Source organism: Drosophila virilis, chromosome 5 (genome assembly GCF_030788295.1).
Source record: "Drosophila virilis strain 15010-1051.87 chromosome 5, Dvir_AGI_RSII-ME, whole genome shotgun sequence".
Taxonomy (NCBI): Eukaryota; Metazoa; Arthropoda; class Insecta; order Diptera; family Drosophilidae; genus Drosophila; species Drosophila virilis.
Window position 1 is genome coordinate 20,488,666 of NC_091547.1, and position 20,519 is coordinate 20,509,184.

At 37.9% G+C, this 20,519-nt stretch overlaps 1 protein-coding gene across 1 annotated transcript in view; it reads left to right on the top strand.

The window, feature by feature from the left end:
• Window positions 1–6,123: 6,123 nt before the first annotated feature.
• Window positions 6,124–20,519, top strand: part of Mmp2 (Matrix metalloproteinase 2) — a 106,640-nt gene continuing 92,244 nt past the window's right edge. Inside the window, exon 1 of the mRNA XM_002049255.4 lies at window positions 6,124–7,528. Coding sequence (XP_002049291.2) covers window positions 7,247–7,528 — 282 coding nt within the window. The 5' untranslated portion in view covers window positions 6,124–7,246. The remainder of the gene's footprint in view (window positions 7,529–20,519) is intronic.

The following is a 20,519-nucleotide window of genomic DNA, read 5'->3' on the forward strand; positions in this document are numbered from 1 at the left end:
TCGAGTCTGGGTTAATTTCCCTCGCCTTAAGTTTTGTTCTGTTTTTGCCATTTTGAAAACTAATTTCGTTTGGAACATCTTTTGCATAAAACCGCACACACAAACGCGCGCCCCCCTTCTGTCTCCCGTCCCCCTTCCATCCAAGGAGCTTAAGCCAAATTACCATCTATCTGCAGAAGCAGCCCATCTCGACTCTTAACCCCGCTGCCATTATGTTTGTTGCACTCGCAGTCAGTTAGTAAAAAGTTACGTGACACAATTAAATATTTTATGCCCCAAGACGTTTATGCCGTGTCGGTGGCAGCGGCTGCCACTAAAGTGCAATTGGCAAGTGCCGCCCCCCCACCGAGTTCGGCTTGCCCCAAACCTAGACGCCCGCTCGAAAGTTGTGTGTTATAATTAAATATTACACGCAATGCAACTGAAGTATAGCAAAGTTATGCAGCTTCTTTCTGCACTGCGGCCGGGCAAAGTTTTCCCTCAAATTATGCAGTTAATGAAACAAACTCCTGAGTGAAATACATATCGCGTGGGCATCACGTCGACCTGAAACTGGATACGCAACGCAGCAGCTGCTTATTTCACATGTACGTCATTTAATAGAAATAATATATAAAAACCCCGCCCATCATTTTTCACTTTAGCTAAAAGTTTCTTTATTTCAGGTAATTTGGCTGGAAGCTAACTTCTCAAATTGACGGCGGCGCACAAGGTCCTTGCAATCGCTGCATTTCATGTGATACGTGTAGAGCGAAGCAGCTATCAAAATCTTTGCGGGCAACATCCATTTGTTTAAGGTGGATTAACTGGGAAAGGACTTTCCAGCGACAAAGTCTACGCAAATCCTTCACTTTTACATAACAACCTTCAAATAAGGAAAGGAATCTGATCTATGGTAAGATTTATAAAATAGTTGTCTTTTAAGTACAAATAATTATTATATTATATTTATCAATAATATATAGTTACAACTTGAGGAACTTGAACTGGTAACCTTCTTGTTCAAGTTGGAAAACTTATGGACCACGATTTGCTTTTATACCCTGAACCCATGTAACAAGCAGAAGGAAGCATCTCCGACCCCATAAAGTATATATATTCTTGATCAGGGGTAGAGTCCCCAAACTTGACATACAGCTTCTAAAATAGAATATATATATGCATTTGATGTCCCGACTAGAACCTCTTGTAATTATAGTACAAGCTCTTTATGACAAGCTCTATTTGAGTTTATAATAATCTAGGCCCTTTTACATTTTTCAACTTTATGCTTGGAATTTGTTAAATATTAAATACTAGATTAAAATATAGCTCTTGGTTTTTGTGCTGTGTAAGATTTATTAAGTGCGGAAATCGATATAATCCACTTGTGAAAAATGGGTGTATTTGTCTGTAATATATTTCATATTTTATTCACATACATTTCATATGATTGTTCTCCAATAATTTATGCGAAAAACTTTCCATTCTCACGTATTTTAGCTCTTTGTGCCTTGGTCAATCCCATGCTCAGTTCTGCGTAATATTACGAACCGGCAAAAGGCGTAATCTCGGAGCTTTGATGCATATCGCTCGTGGTTGTGCGTCAGCTTTTGTTAAATTCGGGTTGAGTCATTGGCACAGTGTGTTGACGGGAAAGCACCCAAGCATGGCTTTCGAAAATTCGAAATTTCGCACAGAAAAGTTAACGGTTAACGAAATCAGCTTATTGTAAAAGCGACCGGCTGTCAGAACTGGGTGCGAATTATAATATTAACTGGAAATTCGCAGATGAGCTTACATTGGAATTTGTGAAACAAAAACGAATTTAATCGAATGGGTTATTTTTGATGCGTAAAGCGCATTTTTTAATAACACAAATTGGCATCAAATGTGTATTATTATCTTATTAATTACGCCATTAACAATTATATTTAATGCGATGATACATTTAAAAGAGCATTTCAAATTCCCCATTATATGACTAAATACGTGTCTTTTGTGTGTTCCGCTTCTTCTTTGTTGTTGTTGTTATGGTTGTTTCATGACATTTTTTACGTATATCCGGTGACGTTGCAAACCTGTTGGCTAAATTCCAGAGAGAAAAAACTCGAGGTGTGTATTCGGGTCTGTGCGCACTGGAGACACCCTTTAAAAAGCTGCGTTTAAATTTCAAAATTTCTGATGGACATGGCTATATCGACTTTGATGCTGACCAAGAATATATATACTTTATGGGGTCAGAGATGCTTCAGTCTGCCTGCATTAGCACAAAATCATATACCCTTTTAGGCATTCTCAATGGTTAGAGGGTATGGAGAGAACAAAACAAATTGTTAAATAAAAGCAACATTTTTTCTGGTCGTTATGTTGGCAATTTGAATATTTTTCATATCTCACATTTGTTTTGTTGTTTAATTAATTAAATTCAATAAATTTTCACTCGCTTGTGACACTTTTGGTGATAATGAGCCGAAGCGGCAAAAACGCCAACATCGATCGAATCTGATTAATGGAATATTCTCCATTTAAATCCTCAAGGTGGACGCCAACCAGCTGATGGACACGGACACGGACACGGACACGGACATGAACACGGAGACGGACGGAGACGGAGCCGGGTGCATTGGACGGCGCTCGATTGGTCCAAGGGAAACTTGCAGCAATTGCAGTTGTTATGACAACGAATTTGTTGTTGCTTTTTTATTAATTTTTTGTTGTTTCTGTAAATATTAATTGCACAGATAGCCAATTGGGGGCCATGTGAAGGCCGCTGCTTACAATTAGGCCGGCATTTCCTGTCGTCCACATAAAATACAACTTTTACTTGCAGCTCGTTTTCGATGAGCCATTTGAATAATATTCAAGTGCGACATCCGCTGCCAAATTCATGCCAACAGCATGTTTAAATGTGGGAGTAGACAATAATTGTTTTTTTTTTACAAGTATTTTATTCACCTGTTAAGTGATCCACCTGTAAAAGGTGGAGCTATCTGTGAAGCGCAGCTAAACTCAACATGCTAATAAATTATTTCTGTAAAACGTTGAAAAAGTTTTTAAAACAGTTTTATTGCTATGAGATTATGGAAAAATAGGGTCTAAAATTAATTTAAACTCCTGATTTAAAGCTCTTTTTGTTAAATTACTTTCTCTAGGAAGGAATATTTCTTAGCTAGAGTCTATTTACATATTTATAGCGAAGCTTAAATATATTTCAAAATTATTAACAAATTTCGATAAAAATTGATATTTAACCAAACCTTTTTCTTTTACAACAAATAATAAAAGAGGAAGGCTTCTGGAATAGTTAAACCAAAATATTTTGGTTGGCTATATTTTATTTGTCTATATTTTAACTGTCTAATTAATTAAGGTACCAAAAACCAGCATATTAAATATTAAATATATTTTTTATATGAATTATTATATTAACATTATTATATATATATGTTAAATTTATTATCATTTAATATATTATATAATTTTTTTTTTATAATATAATATAATTCTTTTTCTTTTTTATTTTTCTCGTGCCGTCTCGCCTTACATAAATATTTTTTAAAATTTTCATAATATTTAAAAAATATTAAAAAAATTGTCTTAGTAATATTTAAAAAATATTTAATGAAAATTATGAAAGTTCAAAACTTAAGCAGATTTTGAGTAATTATGTACAATTGATATAGGAATAATATTGATTAAGTAACTGTCCGACATACAGAGTTTACTATTCTATGTATAAAGTTACGCACAGGGTATTTTGATGTCGATCAACTAGCAGTTGAGAGCACACATATTGGGCAATTAATGACAGTTAGCACAAATTTCGAAATAGTTTTTGATTTCCTGCCTCGTTTTGGACACTGTGTCGTCTGTGGAAGTGGAACGTGTTCGATTTTGCGCACCTCTAAAAATATGAATATAGATATATATATATATGCTTATGCATATATGGCGACATGTAAATCGCATGTGCACGCGGCTAGAGTCCATTTACGAAAGAGATCGTATGTAAATATTTAAATTGAGTCATTAAAAAAAAAATGCATTGCACAATGGAAAACGGCGACAGGAACAACAACTTATTAGACATTATCCATATCGGCCAGACGGCGACGTCCGTGCGTCGCCTCGCCCGGATCCATATAGTATATAGTGTATACGCGATCTCTACTAGGCACACGCTGCGGACCATAATTGATTTATGTCACGAACTTGCCACAGACGTTCAAAGCTACAAGATATAATGTATTTATCAACTGCAATTAATGTGAGAACGCAATATATATAAAACAACAAAAATAAGAAATAAATAAATATGCTTATATAAAGGAAAAACAACGTACAGATAATGCCCACTGAGTCATTGACATCGGCGTATGCTAACCTTAGCCCCCGACCAAATGCATCTCTTTTTCTTTATATGCGCACTATCAATGCGTATGAAAACAAGAAAGAATATGACATAGGCTCGGCTCACCGAAGCCCAAATATCCTTAAAGGAGCTGAGCAAGCTAGGACTTTAAAAACACAAAAGTTGCCCTATGAAGCCCTAGTAGGCCTCCTAATAAGAGTCTTAAATGTCAAGTTTGGTTAAGATATATTGCTAGGCAAATACTTCTACGATTATTCCTAAAGCAGCTATATAACGACTCAATCAGTTCGATTTCAGCCCATGTAGAGCCTGCAGCAGAGGGACATGGCTATAAGGAGCAAGAATCAATATAGCCAGGATATATTATAATAGCCTCGATAAGCGTATGAGAATGCAATATATATAACTTTATTATAAGGCACATAAATCATATATGTGGCGGATGTGATGACATCCGCATATGCGTCCATACTAGCCCGATACCGAGAACCACTTTATCGATAAGTCAAGGCGTTTGATCTTGACCATGGTGGCGCTACGTCAACTTAAGCTATGATCAATTATGGTTCTATCGATCGGAAGTTACGCTATGACGTGCCTACGCACCTATCTAAAAGTATTGAGTAAATGTTGCTATTGATAAGGTATTAGACTTATATTTATTTGGAAATTCTTATAATCATATTGGGTCTTTTTTTGGGTCACAACGTGCATTGCTCAAACGACCACGCCCCTTGCACAGTGGGGCAGTGGAGTACTGAAAATTCAATTGACGATTGATCCCGAAAGACCCCAAGACTGACTCGCAATTTGAGCGATGAGATATATGCATACATATATATATATATATATATGAGAATGTGTGTATAGTTGTTCTCTGTGTTGTCTGGGGTCTAGGTCAACGATCATACGTAGACACATGGTACTTGATTAAATGACAATAAATTACATTTAAATGAATATGGATCACAATTATCGAGAGTACGTCAGCATCAGTCATCATCCACATAAGCACTGAGATTATAAGAAATAATTTAATTTTTTTAAGAATTACCCATACACAATTAAAAAACAATTATACATATAATATAAGAAGAAACCTTTAACCAAGAGATCAAATCAACAATAACAAAGTTTGTTTTTTATTATTAAAATAATTTTTAAAAATATTTAAAAAAAAATTATAGTTCATATTTTTCAAATTAATATAAATAAAACTAAATAGATAGTAAATGTATTAAGAAGAAATTAAATTTGTACTTTCTTCTTAACTTTTTTCTAAACATTTAGCAGTCTTCAAGTCTTCATCTTACAAGACTCTTTCGATTCATTCTTTCTATAACTTAATTAAGAGCTAAACGATTTGATTTCATGCTCTTAAACTGACGTGTGGCACACGATCGCTCTTGAGGCATGCTGCAGTTGCAATAGGGCAGTGACACATATGTAAACATTGCGTGCGCGTCTTACTTGAGTCAACTGCAGCTCTGCAACACTCGCAATTCGCACACGACAACACTCTCTTCCGAAGAAGCAATGGTCGTAAAACAGAAATGGCGAAGAGGCCTAAAAAAACAACGCCATAGACGAAGCGAACAGTAAAAACTGCACTCGCTTTAGGCCGCGCAGCCGTTGTGCAGTTATTGCTATGCTTCGAGCTCTTAGCTGCTGCGATCGCTGTACGCTCACGCGTCAGGCTCTCTCGCCACTTAACTAAATCAACAGTCAGACAAACCAAAACGGTTTTGTGTCGCGCTCATATACGCTGTCGCACTCAGTATCGGGCCGGCAGCCAAAGCCAGCACAAGGCGCACAAAAGGCGGTCTGATGAGATTTTCTGTGTTGTTTTATACGATAAAAAGAAGGATTATTTGAATATATGTATATAAAAAGCGAGCAAAACCGAAACGAGTAAAACGAAATAAAGAAGACGCATTGCCAGGCGAGCGAGTCGCGTGAGCTGTTTTTGTTATTGTTTTTGTTACTGCGCCTTCTTTTGTAAAAAGGCGCGCACAAAAGCAAACAACAACAAGGCAGAGCAGGCGTCTTGTCGGTGTCTGTGTGCGTGCATTTGCGTGTGCGTGTGTTTAGCGCGTGGGATTACAGCAACAAATGCAGTAGCAGCAGCAGCAGCAGCCGCAGCAGCGCAGCAACAGCTCCTTTGTGTACGCATCGCGTGCTAGTTAATTGTGTCGTTGCATTTACAAAAGCAAACAAAAGCAATAGTCCAACAGCCAAACAACAACATCAGCTAATGTGTGTTTAATAGTGTCGGTGTCGTGTCTTTTAGTTTCGAAATTTAAATTTAATTTATTACGAAAACGTCTGCGCTAACCCCCTTCTGCTACATTTTGTATGCGTCATATGTGAAGAAAAAAAGGGCAAAGCCATAGCCCAAGAGCGAAGCAGTTGCCACAACAAAAACAAAAAAAAAATAAAAAAGAAAAGAAAAATAAGAACTACACCCCCGCAGTGTTGCTGCTTCCGCTGCTGCTGCCGGCTGTTTGGCACTGCGCATGTGTGTGGCAACAACAACAACAGCACGAAGCAGCATTTAAAATAAAAGTGAAATGTTCAAGCCGCAACGGTAAATTCTAATTTGTTTTTGCTGGCAGAAGAATTAATAAAGCTTCATAGCTGACTGCAGCGTAGCATCTGCAGCAGCGGCAGCCAAAAGTGGAGTAGCAGCACTTAAGTGTAACGAAAAAAAAGTGCGAGTGTTTTTTTAAGTGTTGCCGACTTAAAGTTATTACATACAAAAGCACATACAAACACTGTTCAAGTGTTGCCGACTTAAAGTTACAACAAATACATATAAATGTGCATATGCATATGCATGCATATATGTAAGTGAATTTGTTGGTATTAACTGCACAACCTGCCAGTGTTTCCATGTTGGCATACGGGAGCAGAAAAATGTGTTACACATGTGGATTCTTGTTTGCCCTGCCTCTGGTGGCCGCGCTTCTCTGTTTGGCGTCGGCAACTGCTGCATCAGCCAATAAGCATCAGCTGCAGATGCATCACAGCCACAGCCATCAACATAACAACAACAACAACAACAATAATAATAATAAAAATAATCACCATTATCAGTATGGCGAGCCAGGGGAGCAGCAGCAACTATCGGGAATGCCTAGCAAAACGAAAAGCGCAGTCTCTGAGGATTTGATGGTAAGTTCTATCAGAATTGATATATCATTTACTAAACTAATGTTGATCGTATACCTAATTTGAATTGCATTGATAGCTAATTTTTCTGAATAGCGATAAATAATCACAATGTGTCTATAATAATTTACCCAGCACACCCTGTTGTTATAATTAGTTCAAATATCCGAATCATTGAATCAGCCCGGCACACCCTGTGTTGTTGATTCTTCATTTTTGCATCTGCCCGGTACACCCTGTAAGCATGCTTTGAAACATATTGTCTGCTTGAATGCTAAAAATATATTTACATTTTTTTTTTTTTAAACCGGAAGAGACACATAAACAATCCGAATTATTTTTTCTAAACACAAAAAGTTTAACGCGCGAAAAATGGAAAATACTTAAATATTCAAACTCTGCTTGAACTCTTTTGTTCTCAATGAAAACCTAACTAACAGAACAATTTATTGTTCTGAAGAACACTCGAAATTGGGCTAATGATTTAAACAGTGATCAGCCAGTTATCAGTAAGGCCAGCCAAAGATTTATAGAAACAAGTCATTCATGATGACTGCAATACAATAAAACTCAAGTTATCTTATCGGCTGTGGAGCAATACATATCTAAAGAGGCACTGACTTTCCGTCTAAGATGCCACTGTTAAAGTTATGTTAAGTGTGTCACTATTTTTTATGCATTATTGAGCCGCAGCGGGGAACATTGTTTTTGAACTTTAAACCAATGTTGATGTTTATCAGATTTTCATTATTTCTGACACTCAAGCAGTTTCGAAACTTTTTTTTTTTATTTTCCAATGGATTTAGCATAAAGTGTGCACACACAAGATTCTGTTATAAATCTTTCTTGGCGCCCGAGCAGGGATCGCAATTTTTCCAACTTCGTCTAATTAAGGTTTCATTGGACGCTATTCGAATTAACAAAATGAATATAATTTAATTCAATATATTGGAATTCATATTTACTTTATTTTTGTCCAATTCCTGCTGCTTAAATTGCTAACCTAAAATGATCTTTGTTGGCGCCCGAGCAAAGATCAAAAACACTTATCATAAGAATTTACATGCACTTTGTAATTAACCTTATATTATTGCAGTGTATTCACCTGTAATTCAATACGATTCCATTAGCTGAGGTATCTTTTGTTTTTAAGTCCTTAAGTCCTTCCACCCTTATGATTCATTGAAGGCAGCTCTTTTTTTCTCCACCCGAAATGCGACACCTGCTCGCTGCACATCCGCCAATCTAATTCTTTGAATTCATTAGAAAACTACCAAGTGACAGAGCAACCAAAAACAACTCGGGAAAACCGCACACAATGAATGGCAAACAAACACAAAGACAACAGACAACAAACAGTTGCAACAACAACAACAACAACAACAACAATAAAGGGGACTTCAATGTCTGCGAATGACATTTTCTTCGCTGCACTTTTGCCAATTAGAATTTGGAAAAGTTGAAAGCAAATTGCAACAGTTGCGCGACAGTGTCAGCAACTTTATAAACAACTCAGTGGCAAGAACAGCAACAACAACAACGACAATTCAATGCGTGCATGTGTGTGCGTGAGTGTGCGTGATTGTGAGTGTGTGTGTGTGTGTGTGTGTGTGTGTGTGTGTGTGTGTGTGTGTAGATAACTGAACTTTATTTCACTTCACTTTCTATGTACATTTTCCGGGCAACTTCCGTTTGGGCATGCAACCGCAATCGCCTTTGCCCCCTTGTTGCATTCTACTGTTGCTGCTTCAACTCCACCACCTCCAGCACCACCCCCCCCCTCTCATTTCTTCCTTCTGCTTCTTGCTGCACCCACTCCCCTATCATTTTGTCTTGGTCTTCGACTTCGACTTCCACTTCGCCGTTTCGTCGTTTATTTGATTACGCGCCACTCATAAGCGCGAGTGCGTGAGTGTATGTGAATACACTCATTGCCATGTGAGTGTATGTCAGCGTCTGCTGGTATGTGAGTGTGTGTGTGTGTGTGTGTGTGTGTGAGTGCGTTTGTTGAACCGGGAGCTGCGGCAGCGCCTAGCTGGCGACACAGCTACGGCCAGACGACGTTGTCGTCGTAGCTGCCGCTGCCACCGCGTCCGTTCGTCATGTGGCACATATCTACTTTGCTATGTACACGCACACAAGCACACACACACACACACACACACACACACACACACACACACACACACACATACACATACATGCGTACATTAAGCGAGGGCGGTTCCATTAATAAGCATAACTCTAAGCATAACTATTGAACACTTTAGACCAGACCTTTGCCGAATTTGCGAAAAGTCTTCTTTAATTGTCTTCGAAACGGATTCCATTAAGCAGATATTTTTGTTTGTATTTTAAATTAATTAAAACCATTGAGCACGCCTAATAAAGATTTAAATGATTCATTTGAATAATTATATAAAATAAAACATATAAATAAATTCCAAATAAATTCTCCCTTATATTTCCACCACTTTTTTATTGTGAATAAATTTAGAAACTTTAAGTTATGCAAATAATAAAATAAATGAATAACAAATAAAAATAATTGAGTGACAGCTTGCACATGAAAACTTTTAGTTTCTAGAAATGGTACTAAATTCCATTAAAAAAAAATAGTTGCATATTCTTCAGTTTGTGAATTCCTCAAAAATTTCTTTAACAGCGAAAAGTCCTTTCAGTTACCCCCGAGTTATTTAAAATAACTGCCCTCTCATACACACACACACACACACATGCACGTATAGCTCGGCATGTATGATATATGCGCCTGTGCCTCGGGTTTCGATATCCTGACTAAATAAACAATATGCGGGCTCGATTGGAGGGCTGCTCGCCACCGTGTTGCAAGTAGTTTTTATTTCAGCTGCTCGCAACGCGACGTCGCTCAATTATAATTTTCTCACTCTGCATTTTGTTGAGGGCCTTTAATAAATGTAAAAATGTTGTCTTTTTATATGCCATTCACGAATACATATACTTAGTTTCTTGTAAGTATATTCTGCATGTCAATCCAGTGGACATGTTGTATAGTCTTGTTAGTGGTGGGCGTATTTAGTGCCACTTGCCACGTCGCGTGTCTGCAGCGGCTTGTGTCTGACTCATCACTGGTTGGGGCGTGGCGGGGCGGGTGGTTCAATGTCCTTAAGACTTTGCCCCGTTGCCTGAGCTCCTTGTGGCACGAATAAATCGCGCATATTTTGATTAAAAATATCAAAAAAAAAAAAAAGAAGAAAAGTAAGGAAAAATTCGCCAAGACGCCCGCGCTTAATGAACGCCTGGTCAGAACGGGGGTTGCTGGGACAGGGGTAGGGTTGGGGGTAGGCGGCATGGCAACTATGTTTAGTATGAATAACGGCTCGAATGTGAATGTGAATGTGAATATGAATGCGAACGCGTATATCCTAGCGGGCAGACAAAATGCATTAAGCCCTGGACTGCAGCCAAAACAAAAAGCGTGCATTGTGCGCTCAGCAACAGCTAACATATCGTGCATATATATATATATATATAATATATATACATATAGTATATTTATATATATATCAAGAGTATATATATATATGCATGCAATTATGTATGCAGCGCAACTCTTTGTGTGTGTGTGTGTGTAGTTCGTTTTGGGATTTTGGGGTCATACACTGAGAGAAAAAGCCTACTATAAATTGAAGTATGTGTGGGCAAGAATGAAATGCAATTTCTGGTTAAAAAATTACGAATACTTTGTGCTGAAGTATTCTTAACTTAAATATGAATAATATTTTTTTTTTATTTCCATTTTTAGACTTTTTACTTTTTTTACAACACTAGCATAAATTTATAACATTCAAAACATAAACTCATGCATTTTGGGTTTTTATAGCAAATATTAGAATTAGAAAAAATTTCTTTTTAAGAACTTGAATTTTGTAGAGTAACAACTTTTGACTTGTTGTATGCCCTTTATCCAGTGTAACCGGTTAAAAAGGGCAAACTGTTTTTCTCTGAGTGTAGGCACGCGACGCCGGGCAGCCCATCTGCAGAGAGTCGGGCAGCCTTATCTTGATGTTGGTCCGCTTGGAAAATGCATAGCCCCAGATCTATATATGTTAATATTTATGTATATGTATATATATATATATACATATGTATATGTATGCATATGTATGCGTGGCTGTGTGCTTGTAGCGCATGTAAATGTGCTACTGGGCGCTGCATGTGCATTTCTATGTGTTGATTTTATTTCCAGTTGTTAAAGTTATTGTCGTTGTTTGTTGCTGTCGTTGCAGCAGTTGTTGTTGTTGCTGTTGTTGTTGCAGTTGTTGCTACTGACCTCCGGTGCACGCATTTCATGTTCTTCTATTTGTGTGCACACGCAGTGTGTTGGGAATTCGTATTTGTTTACCAGCAATTTTCATTGTACATTCATAATTGTTAATAATGCATAACGCTCACGACTGCAATTGCAATTCATTTATCGTTGCACATTTTTGGCTTAAGCTTCATTAAACGTTTCGACTTTACAAATTGTTTAATTCGCGCCAGATAAGTATTTAATAATTAGCAAAGCATAGCATAGGCATATAGGCAAATAAATCAGAAAAATTAAAATAATAAATATAAATACAAAATATAGCTTACAAATCAATTATTTTTCAGCCTTTTTTGTATACATCCAATCTTTAAGAAATGCGTATTTTTGCAATTTCATAAAGACAGAATCCTCATGAAGATTTTCAATTCAAATTGATTCTTGATCAAATTTGATTAACAACAGCCAACTCGAGATATATATTCCAGCAAGCCAGTCTCTCAGCTTAAAGCTAAAGTCGTACAGCTTTGCATCAGTCTGTCTATGGATCGTAAAACTATATCATATAGCAGCCATAGAAAAAAACGGTTGAAAATTAAATTGAGCAATATCTTATCAATATCGGAGTACTATAACTCTTTCAATAGAAACATTAAAAAAATAGTTTCCTTTTGCCATTTCTTGCTCGATTTCTCTTACTAAAGAACCTCAGACTAGCTAGTCATATTGCCGCCAACTTTTGCATGACAATCTTTGGGTTTTGCCCACACTTTCATTGATTCACATTCCAGTTAGTACGGTTTTTTCTCTTCTTATCACTTACAAATGTTCAAGTATACTTGAACCTCACGGCCGTGTTTTTTTTTGTCACACATTAGCGGCAGTTCGGCAAAACAAGTGCTGAGCGATTTGTCACTGGGGGCCCACACACAGTCAAGCTTGTCGTTTGACAAATGATTTTCAATTTAAAAATATTAATTTATTGCAAAATAAAAACGCTCGTCCAACAATGCAAACGGAAATATTTTATTGTAATTTGTAATTGCATTAAAACACCAACTGGATTTATTAAAAAAAAAAAAATGTTATATATATATATATACTCTGAATCAGCTTGACTTATGTGGCTCAGCTCAAGTTAACTCGACGCGACTTGCAATCGTCGTCACTTAATTAATAGCCGCACATTTAATCTGTTCCAAGCTGTCCCCTTTGGTTAATTGACGCCCCTCTGCCACCGGTCACCCCTGCCCCGCCCCGAACCCTCGCCCGCTGCTTATCGCTCGCATTTATGGAGCCCGGAGCATGGCCATATAATAATTATACGATCGGTCGAGTATTCAGCGTTTGTGCGCTTAGTGCATTCAACTGGAGCTCAAAAAAGAATTGTCATAAGCCTATTAAGCAAGGCTTTATAATTATTATGATTGTTTTTTATTTTCTTCGGCTCGTATTGTTTTTGTTTTTGTTTTTTTCTTTTTTCGTTGTTTTGTTAAAGTGAAATGCTGGCAAAGGCTTTAAGTGTGCCATAAAAAGTAAACACTGGCCGAGGATTGGCCCAGGGGCGCCATTACCAGGAAGCCATTAAACGATCAACTAATTAATGAAAGCCATCCATCCAATATATATATATATGTATATATATATTGAAGACCATATGTGTGCTCAATATTTCCATTTATATTTTGGTCTTTTTTTGGGACAATCATCAGACAGCTCTGCGGAAGAGAGATGAATGATCAGTTTGATGTGCACAATAATCGTTTGGTATAATTAGTTGAAGCTTGTAAAAAGTTGAAAGAGATTTAGTCATCGTTGTGTGTATGCATATAAATGTATGTGTGTACACACATAAATAAATCTTTGCGGTTTTTTTTAAAATAAGTTTCGGTTTTTTTTTTTTTAATTTTGTTTATATTACATTTCTGCGGGCTCTACTGGAATTTTTGTGAAGATGTTTTCACAACTTAGGTATTTATTATTATTATCATTAAATAACTTATTATAAATATTAAAACAATAGAAACTTTAGTAATACAGCTTTGTTTTGTTGTTGTGCCAACTCCATCGTATATTATAAGAAAAGCTATATGCGATAAGTTGCTTAGATCTGCGCTATAAAATGATAATGAATTCCAATGAAGTACTTTCTGCTTATGACAACTGCTTTCAATTTATGTATAGATTCTTGTATGCTTCTTGGATGAACATAACATGACAACTGCTTTCATTTTTTGTTGAACTTTTTGGTAACTTTGAACAATTTTTAAAAAATAATAAGTCATATACCTGGTATTTAGGCATACTGGCAGCACAGCAAGTCCCGAGGATCTATCTCTTAGCCAAGCGTCTTCCTCAAAGTACGTTCTTACAATATGGCTTACACGTTCGTAAAAGGGAGACTTGGCTATATCATCACCCGCGCTCTTCTTATTTTCTGTATTTTTATGCTGTTAGTGAACGACATATATATTATTTCAAAGATTCTTGTATAATGCTTACAAAAAATCAGTCTCCTAATTCGACAAGTATTTTAATCTATCTATGCATTCTGCTGATGTGAGTTCATACATGGAATAGAGTGGAGCTTGCTGAAAAAGAATCCAAGTGGCCTTTTGTCATCTATTTTAAGTTGAGTTAATTGCAATATCAGTTTTTAGAGCTCAGTTTTTAGAGCTCCTCTTTTAGGGCTCACTTTTACGAGCTCTCTTATTAGAGCTCCTGTTTGTCCCCTGTTTTTCTGCTGCCCTTACTTTCCCATAATTTGCATACTAATTGCAGGCTTTTAACATTTTTGCTAGTTAAAAGAGGACGTTTTTTCTTTATCGCGGAGCATTAAGAGTGCGCCATGCTGGAGTTGTGTGTGGCGCCCCTGTTGGCCATGCATGCCGTCTGCTGGCTGCGCTTCTTTATGAAATTTCGCTTTCAATACAATATACGAGGCGTTTTTCTATATTCCATTTAGTTTTCTATTTAGTTTTTTAATTGTGTCACGTAGAAAACTACACGCGGCCATTGAAAACTCAGCTGCCTTTTTGGCTTTGCCACAACAAGCCACGTTTACGCGCGTGTGTGTGTGTGTGTGCGCACAACGTTGTTGTTCTTGTTGTTGTTCTTATTGTTGTTGTTGCTGCACATTGAAATGCAAGGCAGCGTAAAAATGTTCAACACAGTCGCACAGGAACAAATAATGCCCAATTTGCATTGGCAATGGCATTCAGCGAAATAAACCGAAGCGCAAAAATTTATGCACTAAAAAATATTAAAAAAAAAAAAAAACTGAAACGTAAAATAAAATTTCCAAACAGAAAAAAAATGGAAAATAATTCGCCGTACAAAGAAAACAAACGAAATATAAGAAAGGAAAAAAACGTGCTGTGCACAGCTAATATGCGACGGCGGCAAGTAAATAGGAAGTATTTACTAAAATAAGTATATATGCCAGATGCACTCGCGTATACAATTTTGATGTAGTATATATGTGTTTATAGAAGAATACAACGAGAAATCGTCTTAATTAAAAGCTGATAAGCGTCATAAATAAAACGCACAAAATTTGATAAGCGCCAGCGAGCGGGCTGTCGGTGCATTTTTCATTTGTTTTATGTGCTATTGATTGATTTTTAATAGCATTAGGGTGCCAGGCACACACACACACACACACACAAAACCAGACACAAACAGATACACACACTGACAAGCAGACAGACAGCAGCATTATCATCAGTGGCAGCAGCATCATCGCCAGGCAGTCCACGTGGCGTATGATTGATGCATCCACAGTTTTAACTTCAGTTTGCAGTTGCTGCTACTGCTGCTGCTGCTGCTGCTGCAGCTGCTGTTGCATTTATGCATTTTGCGTATCCGCTTCGCATCATTATGACTGCGTACTTAAATATGAGAAATTTGTTGTGCATACAAATTTTGACAGTCAATGTGCATGCACATTAGCCAGTTACCCAACCGACCCCCGTCTCCACCTACTTTCAGTTTGCTTACCCCAAACAGTTGCAATCTCAGCTCCATACACACACACACTGACATACACACATTCAATGTCCATCGATCCTGTGCACACTTTTGGTTACCAATGACAATGATTCATGTGAACAAGTGGGCCGAGCAGTTGGAGTTGGAGTGTGCACACATATGGTTTGATTGGGTGTGGTTGGGCCTAGGTGCCTGTGCTAGGCAAATTGTGGGCGACAAAGTACTTGGACTCGCCAAACCGACCGCCCATGCAAAGTATGCGGTTACATCGATCTGAGCGCATGTGTGTGCCCTACAATAACTCACAAATTGTCGATCTAAATGATGACGCGAAGAAGGCAAAAAGCGAAACGATTCAAGAGCTCTGGCATCAATGCAAATTGCATGAAGAAAATCTGCATTATGGCGTGGAAGACGAAAAGGAGTTTTTTCAAAATAAAGAAACACGTTAGAATTTATTTCTTGATTAAAATATATATGCCTGGTGTATGAAGAGCTCTTAAGCGAGCCATATTGTGTTGAAGGCCAAGCTGTTGAAAGATTAAAAGTTATTACATTTAGTTATTTGTTGTGTGGTGATAACTTATTTCAGTCAAGGCTCGCCTTCTTTTAGCAAGTAGTTCAGCTAAAAGTGGCACTTCCCATTTCATTGTCAATTCGCATAGAATAGCTAAGAGTGCTAAACAGGTAACAGGTCTGTTAGACTCTAAGGCAAGAGTTGCCAAAGTGCGAAAAATAAATTGGACTATAAACAATTTGATTACAAGCCGCAGAGCTAGTAAGTACTTAGAGCTTCAACTTATAATCTTCTCGCTTTTTTTTGTTATATAAATATATAAATAAATTTAAATCCGTCTTCACTCTGAGCAGACAAAAGAACAAATTGAACAAATTCTGTTACTGTCCCTATAATTCATACCACAAAATAAAAAGCTCTAAGATATACTTTGCCGTTCCCCAAGGAGAGCATTCAAATTTCTTACCGTCTAACCACACACGCACACACGCACATACACACACATACACACACGCACACAAAATTCTAAGCTCCTTAGCTAAACGAATATCTTTCAGCCACAGATATATAAAAAAAAATGCATTATCGAAATTGCAAAATCGTTATTGTTATTGTGGGCTAAAAGTTTTCAGCTTTATCTGCTAAGGAAAGGCGACCAAAAAGACAGATGCAGCTAGAATGAGAGGGAGATAGTGCAGGGGCTAGAGAGACTGGACCCTCCATTAGCTGCAAAAAGAGATGCATAAAAGCAAAGTATGCAGACTTCACCAGTTGGCACTTTTTTCACTCACATCTAATGGTGTCCTGCGCTTGTGTGTGTGTGTAGAATAAGTGTGCAATAAATCCAAGTGTAACATAAATAAATATATCTAACATTTTGAAAAAAGATACAAAAAGAAAAGCAAATCAACTTTTGTTATAGATAACATTTTCATATATAAACTGTTAAGGCGTGCGGCTTTTGTTGCTATGATTGTTGTAATTGTTATTGTTGTTCTTGTTGTTGTTGTTTATATTGTTCTTTATGCTGCATAAAGAATTTATAAACAACATGTAAAGCAATTGAAGTTGACCCAGTTTCACAGCCTCAGTCTCAGCATCAGCTGCTTCTGTTTGCTCGCTTTTGGTCATTTTTGTTGGCTTGTTTTGTTTTTTCTCTCTTTTTATGTATTAATTATTTTGTGTGTGTGTGTGTGTGTGTGTGTGTGTGTGTGTATGTGCCTCCAATTGTGGCAACAACAACAGTCAAGAAAAAACAATAAAATCAATTTCTTGTACGATTTATTTTTGGGGACGGCACGCGAGCTAACGGGAGTCACGCTTGCCGCGGGGGCCAGTGGAGGTTTCTCAATAAAATATTTGACATCTGACAAAAGGCTGCCCCCTAAAAAAAAAAAAAAAAATCGAACTTAATTTTAATGATGCACATGCAACAGTCGCCGCAACAGCATTTGCTTGAGTTGGCCTTTTCCAATGAAATGCCGCTGCATTCTTGCAATATGTTGCCAGAATAACACGACAACGCCTTTTTGGGCCCAGTTGTGCATCCAGCAAGTTTCCTTTTAAGTGTCGCTGGCTTTGCCATCAATTATGCGGCATGTTGGCCAGTCTCATCCTCAGACTCGCAGTCGCAGTCACAGTCACAGTCGCAGCCGTCAGTCGCGGCTCCAAGCGCTGCCTCAACCTTCGCTTTTGGCTTGTTCCAGTGTGTGTGTGTGTGTGGCTGTGTGTTCGTGTGTATGTGTTGCAAGTGGCAGCTGCCTGCCAAAGAAGGTGCGCGCCAGCCAAAACAGCAACGGCAACGGCAACACGTAGGTGTGTAGTCGATTCTCAGTTTGTAAAAAGCGCTGAGTGGCAGCCAAAACGTCAACGTTTTCCAATACCCTCAACATTATACGAGTGTCGGTCTTATTAGTTTTAACTTCCATTTGAATATAGACTAGACTCAACCAGTAAACTTTACTTTTATTTATATTTAAAGTTTACTTAGTAAAGATAGTATAGTGCAGACAAAGTTAATATTATTTTGGTTATCTGCTCAAAATTGAATCTATTAAGTGAAAATGGGTTCAAGTTTGTCCTGTGAAGACATAATCTCTGAAAGCATTAAAGTTGTATTGTATATGTATAAAGTTGTAACTATAGTGTTACATAGAGTTAGATAGTATTATATAGTATTTCATAGTGCTATATGATGATGTTTAAAAATTGAATATAACATAGTGAAGATTTATCATAATCTTAGACCATAGTCTAAAGTCGGGCATGTTTTATGAAACCGGTTTTCTATGGGTTCCCTCAGAGCTCTTCAAGCAGAGATTCGAAGGCATTCTAGTTTTCATTCGTGAAACGAAATGCTTGCTCTATCGATCTTTAGCTCTCTGGAACCGGTATATTAACCAGACATAATCTCAAAGAAACATATCGTATATACAGATGTGTTAACACTTTGGGCTCAGTTATCATTTCCATTCTTTTTTTTATTTTTGTTTACTTGTTGCATTTGTATAGAGATGTTGCTTGCTACAGGGTATCTCATAGTCAACGCCCGATTACTCGTTTTCCAATTTGCGGCTTACCTGTTTTTGCTTTTCATCATCTGAATCACATTTTTCGTCTCTGCCGCTCGCCCGGCTGCGGTTCAAAGTGCACAAATATTTGACCACTCATAAATGCCGCATTCGGGTTTTGCCCAAAAAGAAAAATACCCTTTACCCGCTGCGATACACTCATTGATCGTTGATCAGCTGTGCAGCATCTCACCGCAACCTGCTAATTTAGTCGAAACAGTAGTCATCCGAGCCGGCTACCAAACGGGTTTATTGGCCCGCAGTTATCTGTGCGCTGAGATCTGGTCAGTCGGCTGGCGCTTGGCTATAATCCCGCTCTATTAGTCGGGTTGTCCAAATAGCACAGCAGGTTTCTTGTTATTTTTATGTAACTATCCGCGCTGTATTGGCAAAAATTGTCTTTAGGCTTTTCAGCATAGCTAAGTTTCCAGTAAAATACGCACATCACCGTGGGCAGAGAATGAAAATAGAAAGGGGTCCGGTAGGTGAAAGGAGTAATGGAAAGTTTTGAATGAGCTTGGGCTCTATTGAATATATAATATCTATAAAGTAGCCTTAGTTCTAGCAGTTAGTAGAGTTGGCGAAATGTGACCATGAAGAGTGAATAATTTGTGTTTATGAATCCATGATAAACAAACATAACATGGAAACTGAATAAATAAATTTGCCATTGGTGTGAAAAGCTAAAATATATTCCAGATGAAAAACGAATGCGAATATTTATTATAAAATGAATATAGATAATGTGTGCAAGGAAATATAGGTTCGATCTCTAAACTTCGTTCGATTGAAGCGATTCAAGTCGAAGAGGCCTTGGAGAGGTTCATAATAATATATATCTCCAGTTTCCAGTATATGTACAGCCAAGCCCAGTCTTGGCCTCTTTTGGTGAACATTACCATTTCAAAGCATAAACTAGCTGAATATATGGGCAAACGCAATTGAATTATTAAATAAATTGTGTCGCATATGCGAGCACAGGCAGCGCGTTGTCGCAGCTCAAGTCTCAAGTCGCAGTCTTCAGTCCCCAGAGACGCGCACAGCGCCAGTTATCCAGGTCCCAGGCCCCAGGTTCCCAGTTCCCCAGTTCCCGGCTTGCAGGTCTCAGCTCACAGTTCGCATTGGCCATAAACACAGCGCACAATATATCAATGCCCATATCGGGTGGCTGCGGCTTAATGTGCCTCTTGCCAGCAAATGGTTTTAATGTCATAAGTTAAAACGAAACCTTTTACCCCAAGCATCGATGCTTGATGGCCGATGCTTGTTGCTCGAGATGTGTGTGCCTGTGTGTGTGTGAAGCTGCCGTTTTTGTCCAGCGTCTACTCCGATTTCTCGGCATTTGTAGAATTTGCATATAATTGGACGGGAATCCGGGCCGCTGGCAGCTCAACTTGATTTGCACTGCAACCGTAGCTGCCATAGCTGCAACCATATGGTGCATTTCACAAGCGCAACAAGAAGGTGGAGGAGGTTGAGCGCAGGGGAGGGTGGCAGGCTGATGATATTGGGGCTTCTGTCTGCTGTCAGTAATTTCTGTGTTTATTTAACTGTCGTGTGCAAGTCCATTGAACGCAAACTTTGTGGCTTTTGTTTTAAAAGGCAACTCAATGCGATTGTGCATAA